Source organism: Peromyscus californicus, unplaced genomic scaffold, assembly GCF_007827085.1.
Source record: "Peromyscus californicus insignis strain IS unplaced genomic scaffold, ASM782708v3 Scaffold_9__1_contigs__length_137607984, whole genome shotgun sequence".
Classification (NCBI taxonomy): domain Eukaryota; kingdom Metazoa; phylum Chordata; class Mammalia; order Rodentia; family Cricetidae; genus Peromyscus; species Peromyscus californicus.
In genome coordinates, this window is record NW_026294617.1 from 104,730,163 (window position 1) to 104,743,983 (window position 13,821).

Below are 13,821 nucleotides of genomic sequence, written 5' to 3' on the forward strand. Positions count from 1 at the left end.
AAATTTTAGGAATTTATTGCATAATAGTGGATGGAAACTAATACAGGGAAGAAAATTACGTATATAAGGCGAGAAGAATGTGCCTGAGCTGTAGTGTCAGCACTGAGAAAGGGAGCTGCTTGAGGGTTTAGAAAATGCTGAGATGAGACAGGAAGAAATGAAGGTTGAAAACTTCTGTACCAGCACTAGACAAGGCCAAGGGAATAGAAAAGCATGCTGACCTAATGTGTGTTGTGGGTATCACAGAGAAGGGTTAGGAACACATGGATAGCTTTTACTCGTTTGTAAAACTGCTTTCATCTATAATAACAATTAAATCATTTCACTATTTGCATGCATCATTAGTTGAATGTATAAATTTGACCTTAAAAAAATCAAAAGCAGCCAGGCAGTGGTGGCGCACACCTTTAATCCTAGCACTTGGGAGGCAGAGGCAGGTGGATCTCTGTGAGTTTAAGGCCAGCCTGGTCTACGGAGCAAGTTCCAGGATAGCCAGAGCTATACAGAGAAACCCTGTTTCAGAAACAACAACACAAAAGTCAAAAGCAAGAATTCGTAAATAATAGCATAGCTATAGATTGAAATACGTAGCTACTAACAATCCTTGTGTTGTTTTTAAGATTATTTGATTGTATGCTTTGCATGTCCATGCTATGTTGTTTGTTAAAAGGCTTAGGTCACAGAGTATAAAATGCTTCATTTTGTGAATTGTGTCTGTGTGTGTGTGTGTCTGTGTGTGTGCACATGCGTATGTGTAGAAAGAAATGTACGGATATTGCTAGTAATTGTTTCTGGGTAGATTCCAAGTTGTCTAGTGCACACTTAACTGGGGAACAATAAAATTATAATTATTGCTAGTTTTAAAATAAGATTTATTTTTATTTAATGTGTATGTGTGAATGTCTGCATATATATATGTTTACCACATGTATACCTAGAGCCCATGAAGGCCAGAAGAGAGTGCTGGATCTTTTAGGACTGGAATTATAGGTCATGTGGTTGCTGGAAACCAAATCTGGGTCCTCTGTAGGAGCAGCAAGTACTCTTAATGCTGAGCCAATTCTCCAGCCTCTCAAATAAGGTTCTGTTCTCAGAGTAATATACTCTTTTGATAAAGAGAAAGTAAATGGAAAAGTAGGTACTTTATAATTCTAATGTATTGTTTAAGTTAATAAGTGATTTATTTTTTGGAATACATTAATAACAGGCCGCCTTTATAAAATGCTGGACAAGCATAGTGCAGAAAACAGTAGAAAAATAGAAATAAATTTTTTTACTAAATTCTAATATGCATGCTAGCCAAACACTGAACCTTAAATTCTTTATATCTTCTCCATTAGGGTCGTCTCTTTTATACATGTGATAGGCCCAAAGGTAATCAATGTAAATTTTTCAAATGGCTTGAGGAAGCAACTCCGGGACAGTTATCACAGGATGAGTCTCAGCCCAACATGGTTTTTAATGATGTTAAGAGTATTGGCTCATATTTAAGAAGTCAAAAGATACCAGTCTATGAGGAATGCCAGCTTTTGTTGAGGTATGTTTTGGTACCATAACATGTTCTGTAATTATATCAGAGAATAGCAACCCTCACAGAATTGCCCACGGGTACTTGGGTTGATCCTAGAGTCTTGCACATGCTATGCCATCATTCTCCTAAGCTACATTCCAAACCCATCAATGATTTTAAAAGAAATTGAGATGGTGTCTTAGTTAGGGTTTCTATTGCTGAGAAGAGACACCATGGGAATTCCTGTAGAGGAAAACATTTAATTGGGTGGCTTACAGTTTCAGAGGGTTAGTTCATTATCATCATGGTGGAATATGGCAGCATGCAGGCAGATGTGGTGCTGGAGAAAGAGCTGAGAGTGGGAAAGGAACTACATCTTGACCCTGCAGGCAACAGGAAATGGTCTGAGACACCAGGTGTGGCTTGAGCGTATGAGACTTCAAAGCCTGTCTGCACAGTGACGCATTTCCTTCAACAAGGCCATACCTACTCCAACAAAGCCATACTTCCTAGTAGTGCCACTCCCTGAGTTTATGGGGTCGATTACATTCAGACCACCACAGATGGGGAAGTATATATAAAGGAGACAACTTCCAGCTCTATTATTTTAAGTGAAAGTAAGGCTTTAAAGTTATTTTGGTCCTCTCTAAATGATGTCAACAATATCAGGACAACTGACAAAAGGTAGTTTGTTTTGTTTTCTCCTCCCTCCCTCCCTCCTTCCTTTCTCTTCATGGCTATTCACAAACATAAGGGAAACCCTGTTTATAAAACCACTGTAACAATTCTTTAGCAGTACAGGGATAGGTTGTTTCCAAGCCTGAATTATAGAGCTGATAGGATAAAAGTGGGCTTACTAAACAACTAAACATAATGATAGTTTGCATGGAAATTAATAACTTATTGAAAGCTTACAGATGATAGGGTCTTTCCCAAGGACTTTGTGTATATTATTTCCTCATAACAATAATGTATAGGATGATGGTAATTAAGATTATTTATTATTGTGATTTTACAGCTATATAAACTTAGATAGTCTGGCTTTTTCTGTCATTATTATTATTATTATTATTTTGTTTTTTTCAAGACAGGGTTTCTCTGTGTAATAGCTCTGGCTTTCCTGGAACTCTCTTTATAGTTCAGGCTGGCCATGGACTTAGAGAGATCTGCCTGCCTCTGCCTCCTAAGTGCTGGGATTAAAGGAATGCACCACCACTGCCCTGCCTTGATTGTTACTAAAGCTGATGACAGATCTGTGAATTATTCTCTCTCTCTCTCTCTCTCTCTCTTTTTGTTATTTTTAATTTTTGGATTTTTCCTGACAGAGTTTCTCTGTGTAGCTTTGGAGCCTGTCCTGGAACTCAGTGGACCAGGCTGGTCTTGAACTCACAGAGATCCACCTGTCGTTGCCTTCTAAATGCTGGGATTAAAGGCGTGCACCACCACTACCCAGCTGATAGAATATATTTATATTTTACAACATCTATGAAAGTAAATAAACATGTACAACTCTAGTTCTTTGCATTACATGCTGTGTTCAAAATTAAAATAATTCTTCCTTAATCAAATTTATTTTAAAAAGATTTTTAACAATCTTTATGCATATGGTATGTGTCTGAATGTATGTGCACATGTTTGTGTGTACTGTATGTGTGCATGTTTGTGGGTGGGTACTGTATGTATGTTCACGTTTGTGGATGGGTATTCTATGTTTGTAGGTGGGTACTGTATGTTTGTGGGTGGGTACTGCATGTATGTGCTCATGTTTGTGGATGGGTACTCTATGTTTGTGCACATGTTGGTGGGTACTGTATGTATGTGCTCATGTTTGTGGGTGGATAATGTATGTATGTGTGCATGTTTGTGGGTGAGTACTGTATGTATATGTGCATGTTTGTGGGTGAGTACTGTATGTATGTGTTCATGTTTGTGGGTGGGTACTGTATGTATGTGCTCACATTTGTGGGTGAGTACTGTATGTATGTGTTCATGTTTGTGGGTGGGTACTGTATATGTATGTGCTCATATTTGTGGGTGGGTACTGTATGTATGTGTGCATGTTTGTGGATGGGTACTGTATGTATGTGTGCATGTTTGTGGGTGGGTATGTATATGTGCATGTTTGTGGGTGGGTACTGTATGTATGTGCGTATGTTTGTGGGTGCTTGTGGAGGCCAGAGAGGTTATTGGATCTGTTGGAGCTGGAGTTACAAGTGTTTATGAGCTGAAGGTGTGGGTGTGGGAACTGAACTCAGGTCCCTGGAAGAGCAGGAAGTGTTCTTAACCTGAGGAGTCTTTTAACCCCTCAAATTCACTTTTATTTTTTGTTCTTTTTTTATTTTTCAGGAAAGGATATGATTTTCAGAGAAAACAGTATGGTAAACTAAAGAAGTTTGCAACTGTAAATCCTGAATTTTACAGTGGAACAAAAAGTAAGATTTATCTTAAGCTGAGTCGGAAGGAGAGCTCTTCAATTTATAATAAAGGTAGGCAAACCTGCTCATGTTCATGATTGAGTTCCACACAGTTGAGCATCTTGGTTAACATGCAGCTCTGCAAATCCTTTATAGTAAAGAGAATTCCTAAAGTAGAATTTAATAGTGCCATACAGTGAAAGGTGTGGTATAATAGATCATTCCTAAATAGCATACTTTAAATTTTTAGAGTTTTTAATTACAGCACTCAGGAGACAGTGAATTGAGACCAGCCTGGTCTATAGAGCGAGTTCCAGGACAGCGAGGCTACACAGAGAAACCCTTCTTCAAAAAACCAAAAACAAAAAATTTTTAGAGTTTTTAAAAAATTTTATTCCAGCTGGGTGGTGGTGGCACACACCTTTAATCCCAGCACTAGGGAGGCAAAGCCAAGTGGATCTCTGAGTTCAAGGCCAGCCTGGTCTACAGAACTAGATCCAGGACAGGCACCAAAACTACACAGAGAAACTCTGTCTCGAAAAAACCAATAATAATAATAATAATTCCAGAAGCTACTTTATTGAAAAGTTACACTACATTCTTGGTATCATATAAATAATAAAGTAATTTAACTCTGTGTGCCACCATGGCCCGACATTCATGACCTATTCTTTCTTTTTTTCTATTAGTTTTTCAAGACAGGGTTTCTTTGTGTAACATAACAGTCCTGATTGTCCAGAATTCACTCTGTAGACCAGTCTGGCCTCAAACTCACAGAAGCCTGCCTCTGCCTCTGCCTCTGCCTTTGTCTCTGCCTTCTAAGTACTGGGATTAAAGGTGTGCGATTCTTACCCCAGTCCTCACAATGCTTGGTATGTTGTTAAGGTTTTTTATAGAAATACAAGAAGTTTTTGTGGATATAGTCCTTGAATGGAAATGTTACATTATATATCATGAGAATGTAACATGCATCTTTATTTTAGAGTTCCAAACTGATTTTTTTTTTTAATCAAGTGTAGTCCTAGTACAAGAAACCCTGTGGATCAACCTACTCAAGTGGGTGTACAAAGAACTTGTAGTTTTAGTTTGCACCACTCTGTTCAGCAGTGATTTCAGAATGGTCTTTATGTTGCAGAGTTCTTTAAGCACCAGCTCAAACCTAGTATTGTTTGCCCAACGTTAACTAGCTATGGGCAGTCGGGCTGAGTTGAACCCTTCATTGCGGCGTACATTCTCCTTGCTGGTTTGCTGCTTGCCGCATCTCACAGATGAGGCAGGTTTACCAGATGGACATGCGTTCTAAGTTATCTTCTTGGTGGATGGAAACATTTCCCATAGAAATGAGTCATTCCTTGAAATGTATTATCAGGATAAGTATAGCAGGTTTACTGTTACTAATATTTACTTGGTAAGTCATTTTCCAATACTTTTTGTGTGTGTGTTTTATAAGTATGTTTCTTTTAGACATATTCTAGTATAAAAATTTTACTTATATGGCCGGGTGGTGGTGGTGCACGCATTTAATCCCAGCACTTGGGAGGCAGAAGCAGGCAGATCTCTGTGAGTTTGAGGCCAGCCTGGGCTACAGAGTGAGTTCTAGGAAAGGCGCAAAACTACACAGAGAAACCCTGTCTCGAAAAAACCAAAGAACAAGCAAACAAACAAACAAAAAACCGGAAAAAAAACAAAACAAAAAATTTTACTTCTAGATTATGCTCAATAACTAGATTTATTATGATTGATAAACTTGTATGTTTCTATAAACTTGTATTTTTATTTATTTATTTTACTTTTTCTTATGCTTTTTTTCTATTTTATTTTGTTTTTGAGACAGGGTCTTAACTATATAGTCTTGGTTGGTCTGGCACTTGATATGTAAACCAGGCTGACCTTGAATTCAGAGATCCACCTGCCTCTGCTTCTGGAGTGCTGGGATTAAAGATGTGCACCACCATGCCATGCTATGTTCTTTCCTCCTTTTAATTATAAAAGCTAAAAAAATAAAATTTGTGTTTGGGGGTGTTTTGCCATGTGGATGCTAGAGATTGAACCAGGGTCATCCGCAGTCAGTGCTCTTAAGGTCTGAGCCATTGTTCCAGCCCCACCCTTTTAAAAAAATAATTTGACTGATTTACTTGTGAGTGTGTGTGAGGCAGGTACACACATGCTGTGACACATGTGTGAAGGTCAGGGGACAACCTCTCAGGCATCAGTTCTCCCTACCTTGTCTTAAGGCAGGATAGTCTTGTTTCTGCTGTTGTGCTGTGTATGTGAGCTTCTGGCCTGCTCTGCCTCTGCTTCCCATCTTACCCCATAGGAATTCTGGGATTATTATCCACCCTACCTAGCCATATACATAGGCTCTGACCATCAAAGTTAGGTCATCAGGCTTAAACAGCAAATGCTTCTCTCTCTCTCTCTCTCCCTCCCTCCTCTCCCCCCTCCTTTTGTTGTTTATTTTATTTTATTTTCTTTTATTTTATTTTATTTTATTTTGAGGCAGGGTTTCTCTGTGTAACTCTGGCTGTTTTGGAACTAGCTCTGTAGACCAGGCTGGCCTTGGACCTAGAGAACCTCCTGCCTCTGCCTCCCGAGTGCTAGGAGTAAAGGTGTGTGTCATCATGCTCAGCAAGAGTTTGATTTGTAACTACTCTTGAGCCATCTCCTTGTCCCTTTGCCCTTTTCTATGCTTTTTTAAATCCTTTTCTACCTCGAAAAATGTGTAGTTGAAACAAGTACTTAGAAAGCATTCACATGCCTTACCTATTTACCCTGACTCTGTCCCTCACCATCTCCCAACTGCCTCCCTCCCAGATGATGTTATCCAAACAAGGGCTCCTCAATGTGCAGGTAAGTTCTGATCCACAAACTTACTAGTTCCTGACTAGAAGTGAGGAGTTACTCTAGTGTTATTAAGCTGACGACTGTTGGAGTTCATCAGTAGTTTTATTTGTAACAAGACTTTCTGAATGAAGGAACATTATGTTGAAAGGTTGACAGAACAGGTTGAATGTCCATTATCTGAAAAGCTGGATTCTAAAATGCTGCAAAAGCCACTTTGAGTGATGACATGATACCACCAATAGACAATTCTGTACCGGGAAAATTACTTTGTGTTTGTATCTATATCTCAATTATTAAACATATTGTATAAGGTCTGGGGAAATGGCTCAAGGGGTAAAAGCACCTACTGTGAAAGTGTGAGCACCTGAGTTTGTATCCCCAAAACTCACATAAAAGCCAGGTGCATGGGATGAACATCTGTAATCCCAGCACTACCATGGGGAGATGCGAGGCAGGGACAGGAGGATCCCCAGAAGCTTGGGCCAAATGACCTGGGGGAAGTAGTGGAAAAAATAGTGAAGAGACTCCACATGGTGGAAAGCAAGACCAACACCCAAGATTGTCCTCTGAGTTCCATACAAACAGTGTGGTGCATACACACGCAGATTTACATACACAACACATACATACTTTTTTTTTAAGATGTATTTTTATTTTATGTATATGTGAGTACCTGCCTGAGTATATGTGTATTCTGTTGTGAGTTTTAGTGGTCTGATATCCAGCATGGTAACAGCAGTCAATCATAATGTATCTTGTACTTGAAATCTGCAAAACGTGGAGATCTTAAGGGTTCTTACCATGCACACAGAAGTAACCATGTCAGGTGATGGATATGTTAATTAGCGTGATTGTGGGAATCATCACACAAGACATATCAAAATGTGTTGTAACTGGAATTGTAGTGCAGTGGTAGATTGATTGGGTACGTAACATGCACAAGGCACTAGGTTCAATCCCTGCTACCACCCCAAAATGCTATGCTGAATATCCTAACTAGCTGTAGTTTTAATTTGTTTGTTTGTTTTGGTCAAACTTACCTCAGTAAAGCTGGACTTTGAAAATGTTTGGCCTTTCAGGTGATCTTTGGGTGATTTCAAAAACCCTAGACTTCAAACTAGATACCTTCATCGCATGCAGTGCCTTCTTTGGGCCGTCTTCGGTCAATGAAGTGGAGCTGCTGCCTTTGAAAGGCTATTTCCCTTCCAATTGGCCCACCAACAGTAAGTGTCCTGTCCACCTAAATTCTGTTCATCCAGAACAACAGACACAGGAGGTGGTGAGAGCGAGAGTGATATGTGTGGGCTTGTTTGATTCAAGCCAGTGAAAGGACCCGTCTCCAGTTTCTAATAGTGTATGCAGAGTGATCCTGAAAACACGTATTGTTTCTGTCTTGTAACAGAACCCTGACCAAAAGCAGCTTGCGGGAAGAAAGGGTCTGTTTTGGCTTACAGGTTATGGTCCATCATCAAGGGAAGCCACGGCGTGGAGGCAGGAACTAAAGCAGAAATCAGGGAAGAGCACTGCTTACTGGCTTGCTTCCCATGGCATGTTCAGCCTACTTTGTTGTGCAGCCCAGGGTCACCTGCCCAGAGGTAGCACGGCCTACAGTGGGCTGGGCCCTTCCACTTGAGTCATAAATCCTGAAAATGCACCGCAGGTTTGCCTAACAGGCTGGTCCGATGGAAGTATTAGTATTTTCTCATTTGGAGTTACCTTTTCCTGGTTTGTGTCAAGTTGACATAAAACTAACACGTGTATGAAAGTTGAATTTGTAAATATTTCTATAGAACTAACAATATAATGAAGTCTTTAGGGGCTTGAGAGATGTATCAGTGGTTACGAGCAAGTATTGCTCTTGCAGAGGACCCAGGTTTAGTCCCAGCACCCACACAATAGTTAATCATCATCTGTAAGGCAGTTAGGAGGATCTGGCACCTGCTTCTGACCTACAAGGGCACTGGGCACACATGGAGTACACATATACATGCATGCAGATAAAACACTTATCCACATAGAAAAAGAAATCTTGAACTATCACTTAGTATTTGGTTAAGATTGAATTTTATATACTATATACCTGATTTTTTTAAAATGTGAACATTGGACATGAATCCTTTTTCATATAATTTTATTTAGATGAGTTCTAATTTTCTTGGTCTTTGAAGGTATATTTTGTAAACAGTATATCTTTACATTGAGAAGGTTTTAGAGATTTGAGATTCAGCAGAATATAATTTTTATCTTGAGTACCTAAGCTATTTTGAGAAATTCTCTTTTTAGATGCATTTATTTTTATGTGTCTGAGTGTTTTGCCTGCTTATATGTCTGTGCCACACATGTATGCCTGGAATATGCAGCAGTCAGAACATGGCATTGAGACCCCTGGCACTGGCATTACAGATGGTTGTAAGTTGCCATGTGGGTGCTAGGAATTCAACTCTGGCCATCTGGAAGAGAAACAAATACTGAACTGCTGAGCCAGCTCTCTAGCCCCTCTTGAGAAAGTTTTATGAAGACAGACTACTCACCTTATTTTTCTTTTAGTAAGGGAATCTTTAGGCCTGGGCTACGTAAGACTTGTCTTCAACGGGAAATTATAAATTCCCTGACATTTAAGGTCCTGAGAAGTCTTGTAGCAGAAGAGACTTTAGTAAGTTACACTCATCTAGTTCTATGAATATGGAAGTTTCTGGAGACTTCTCTATACATTTTAGTCTCTATTTCTGATAGTTGAATTTGGTCCATAGTGAACTAAAGAGACAGCATTTAATGATCCTAGATTTCTAGTATTTCATGTTTTTAACCTTTGATCTCCCACCACCCTCCAACACCCTTCTTTTTGGTTGAGGCAGGATCTTGCTGTGAAGCCCAGCCATGAACTCACAGAAATCCTGCCTCCACTTCTGGAGTGCTAGGATTTTAGGCATGCGTGACTTCCTCTTTTTTCCCCCTTTATGTTGTTTATTTATTTATTTAATGAGACAGAGTCTTACTATGTAGACCTGGCTGGCTTCAAACTCACAGTGATCCACCTGCTGTTGGGATTAAAGATATGATCCACAGCTGGGCGGTGGTGGCGCACGCCTTTAATCCCAGCACTCGGGAGGCAGAGGCAGGCGGATCTCTGTGAGTTCGAGGCCAGCCTGGTCTACAAAGTGAGTTCCAGGAAAGGCGCAAAACTACACAGAGAAACCCTGTCTCGAAAAACCAAAAAAAAAAAAAAAAAAAGATATGATCCACTCTACTCAACTGATTATTTTTACGTAGTCAACCTGTATGAACCCAACAAGAGCCCAATTAACAATTAGTCACTTTTCAGGTGGACATTTTTGTGTTTGTTGCAGATGCTTTCTTAGCAATGTTCGCATTCCAGTTTTCTGTTTTTCATATGTTTAATAAATGATTGAGGAAGAAATACAAGAAAGTTTAAAAACTGCACACACTCCTCTCCAGCACAAGCACTATGGAAACAGCCGCCGCTGTCAAGTGGTGTCCCGCCCACACTAGCCCTGTTCTTCATGTACTATACATTGTTCCAAGTGTGATTGCTGTTACACAGTTCATGAGTGCTCACACTCAAAATGAATGTAAAAGGTAGATGTTTAAACACCTCTGCATGTTCCAAAAATTTCATTTTATGTCATCTGACTAGTTCGGAGGCTAGCCTCTGAGTTAGAAGAGCATTTAATCAGTTTGTTTGTGTTGGTTTTATTTACATCTAATACTCATTTTCTGTGTTGTCTCTGTAGTAACAGTCCATGCATTATTGGTTTGTAATGCCAGCACAGAGCTGACCACTCTGAAAAACATTGAGGATTACTTTAACCCAGCTACTCTTCCAATAATGCCACACCTGTTAGCAATGTAAGTCATTTTTTATCTTTGGATCATTGGTATTAAATTATAGTGGCCTAGTTTGCTCTTTATTGTTTTCTAATGCTGTGATAAACACTGTAGTAGAAGCAACTTGGGAGGAAAGAGTTTATTTCATCTTACAGCATATAGTCTATCGTGAAGGGAAGTCAGGGCAGGAACTCAGTGCCGAAACCTGGAGGCAGGATCTGAAGCAGAGACTATGGAGGAACATAGCTTATTGGCTTGCTCAGTCTACTTTCTTTTGCAACCCAGAACCCCCTGCCTAGGGGTAGCACCACTTACAGTTGGCTAGGCCCTCCCTGATCAATCATTAATCAAGAAAGTGCCCCACAAATTTTCCCATGGACCTATGTGATGGAGGCATTTTCTTGATTGAGGTTCCCTCTTCCCAGATGACATGAGCTTGTATCAAGTTGACAAAATAATTAACCAGTCCAAATGGTAACTGAAAGTGCAATAACAGAACATTAAGTCTATTTTACCAACAAAATTTTAATTAGCTTTTAGATCAGGAGATTGCTATATATTAGAAGTTAAGCATAAAACAGATGTGGCTCAGTGGTGGAGTGCTGTCAGCATGTATGAGGCTCTGGCTTTGATCCCCAGCACCAAAAATAAATAAATAAAATTTGTAAGAGGAAAGAAAAAAATGTAGGTATTACTTCCCTTCCACCTGCTTATTTGTTGTGGTTTGGGCTCATTCTGAAACTTATTCCTCTTTATCCCCAGGGGTTACTTTTTAAAGGATCATTATAGTGCATAATTTCATTCATCTATATGGTTTTTACTGTGTATAGTGTATTCCCTGCATGCATGTATGTGCACCATGTGTGTACATAGTGTCTGGGGGCCATAAAGGCTATTGGATCTCCTGGAACTAGAGTTACAACCAGTTGTGAGCTGCCATGTGGGTGCTGGACTAGAACTGGATTCCCTGGAAGAGCAGCCAGTGCTCCTCCCTGCCGAGCCTTCTCTCCGGCCGCTTATCTGTATCTTTATGCTGTATATCACTGAGCAGTCAAAAGAATGATTTGATAGGGCAGATGTTGAAATCGTTTTCATTCTAATTACCTGTATCTCACTTTTAAATTTCTCTACACTGAGGCTCTTTTTAAAAAATCAGAAATATGGCTCTTTTTGCCACATCCTTGAGGCCCTAGGTTTCATATTCATTACCACATAAATCAGCTGTGGCAATATATTGTACTCTTACCACTTCTGGTAGAGGTAGAGATAGCAAACACATGAATTCTAGTTCATCTTTAGCTACATAGAGAGTTCCAGGTCAGCCTGGGATACATGAGACCCTGCCTTAATAAATCACCGAATGAATGAATGAATGAAAACAATTGGAAAGTCAATTTATACTTAATGTATTAAAATGAGAAAAGTACGTTTTCTTGCACTGGGCATTCAACCCATACATGCTAATCAAGTGCTCCAGCACTGAGCTACAGTCTCAGCGCCTCTCTTCCAATTTGGGTTGTTGTTATCATCTGTCTTGCAGCATTACCCTTTTCTTTGCCACAATGCCCTAGGTTGTTGTTTTTTATTTATTTTTTGAAGCCTTGTAACTTCATTTTTATATATTTTAAATAACAATAAAATCCATTTGCCTATTATAATTTTACCTGATGTAGAAGCTATGTTAATTATCTAAGCCAGTGTTCTACTTATTAGTGCTGCGATTTTGTGGAAACATTTCAATATTTACTTATCTTTATTTAGGATAATTCCTTTTTATGTGAAGAGTATATAAATTAGTATGTAAATTACTAAAATCTATGCCAGCATATAGTAGGTATTCTGTAAATATTAGTTCTCTTGCACCCTCCAGATTGAAGCCTATTCTCCAAAAATGTTCTCTGACGATTGTAAAGTGAAAGCTAAGTTATGAATGAGTTCACTCACACACTTCAAAAGTCCCTGTTTCTGATGTACTCTCTTTTTACTAGGTCTCGGCCAACTACATTTAACAATAAAAATGTCAGTAAAAGAAAATTTATCCCACCAGCTGTTGCAAATATTAAAACAAAAACTGAACTCCTGAACCTAGGAGCAACCCTGCAGTTAGCTAGTGAGTTGATTGACATACACAGGTTGAACAAGGATCAGGCTCGAGCACTAATTCAGATAGCTCAAATGATGGCCTCCCAAGAAAGTGATGAAGACACACTGGAGCCCTGCACCCGTTCCCTGCCTGTCACAATTATCCATGGTAAGAAAGAGACAGTCGTGGTAGATGTAAACATTTATAGGGTATTCTGCTCTTTTGTAGTGTTCTAGTGGGTAGGAATGTATTGTTTTCATATCCTGACTCCATCGTTTATTGGCTGTATGTAACAGGGACTATGGGGGTCCTGCTCCTCTCCCAGGGTCCGGGAAGAATCTACAACCAGCTGTTAATCTAATCTTTGATGATATGAAATGAATCTACATACACAAAACTCTTTAGTCCATACACTTTATTCCTCTGAGTCAGTTCTCTCTCTACACAGCTTCTATTCTGCTCTCATGCCTAGCTCCTTGCCTGATTTCTCTCTACATTTATCTGCTGTCCCCTCTAAATTCTATCTTAATTCTCTCATCTTAGTTCTGCCCTGTCTAGGTTCTCATCCATCTAGTTCTTTCCCATCTCAGCTCCTCTCCCATCTCCTTCTTTCTCTTCTTGTTCTTCCTCATCTTGTTCTTCCCCATCTGGCTCTTCCTCATCTTCCATCTCATTCCTCTAGTACTTTCTTCTAGCCCTTTAATCTAGTTCTTCCCCATCTCAGTTCGTTCCTCTCCAGTTCTTACCCATCTAGTTCTTCATTCTCTTTTCTCGTTTTCATCTTGCCATCTGAAAATAAAACTGCTTTTTTTTTTTTTTTTAAATCACTTTGGCCCTTATCTCTCCAAGCTATCTCTGCTCCTGACATTTCTGGTGAGTGTGCTTGGTTGCTAGGCAACTTGGCTAGGCATCTTCCATCACAGCTAGATGTACCTGTAAGTTGGAACCCTTTAGTTCTGAGTAAATTGTTAAGGGTGGATCTAAAACTAGAGATAAGACTTTGGAAAGGGAGAAAGTTAAGCTTAATTAGCACATCCACCAGGCCTTCTCAAACAGATAGTCTGGATGCTTAGTCTGTTCTTAGAGAATCTCTGAGGTGTCTGTGAGGTATCTCAGATAAGATA

At 39.5% G+C, this 13,821-nt stretch overlaps 1 protein-coding gene across 1 annotated transcript in view; it reads left to right on the plus strand.

The window, feature by feature from the left end:
- Zgrf1 (zinc finger GRF-type containing 1) overlaps positions 1-13,821 on the plus strand; it is a 68,960-nt gene that overhangs the window by 27,445 nt on the left and 27,694 nt on the right. The window contains exons 14-18 of the mRNA XM_052731505.1: positions 1,341-1,537; positions 3,857-3,996; positions 7,848-7,991; positions 10,521-10,635; positions 12,603-12,865. Of these exons, the coding sequence (XP_052587465.1) occupies positions 1,341-1,537; positions 3,857-3,996; positions 7,848-7,991; positions 10,521-10,635; positions 12,603-12,865 (859 nt within the window). The remainder of the gene's footprint in view (positions 1-1,340; positions 1,538-3,856; positions 3,997-7,847; positions 7,992-10,520; positions 10,636-12,602; positions 12,866-13,821) is intronic.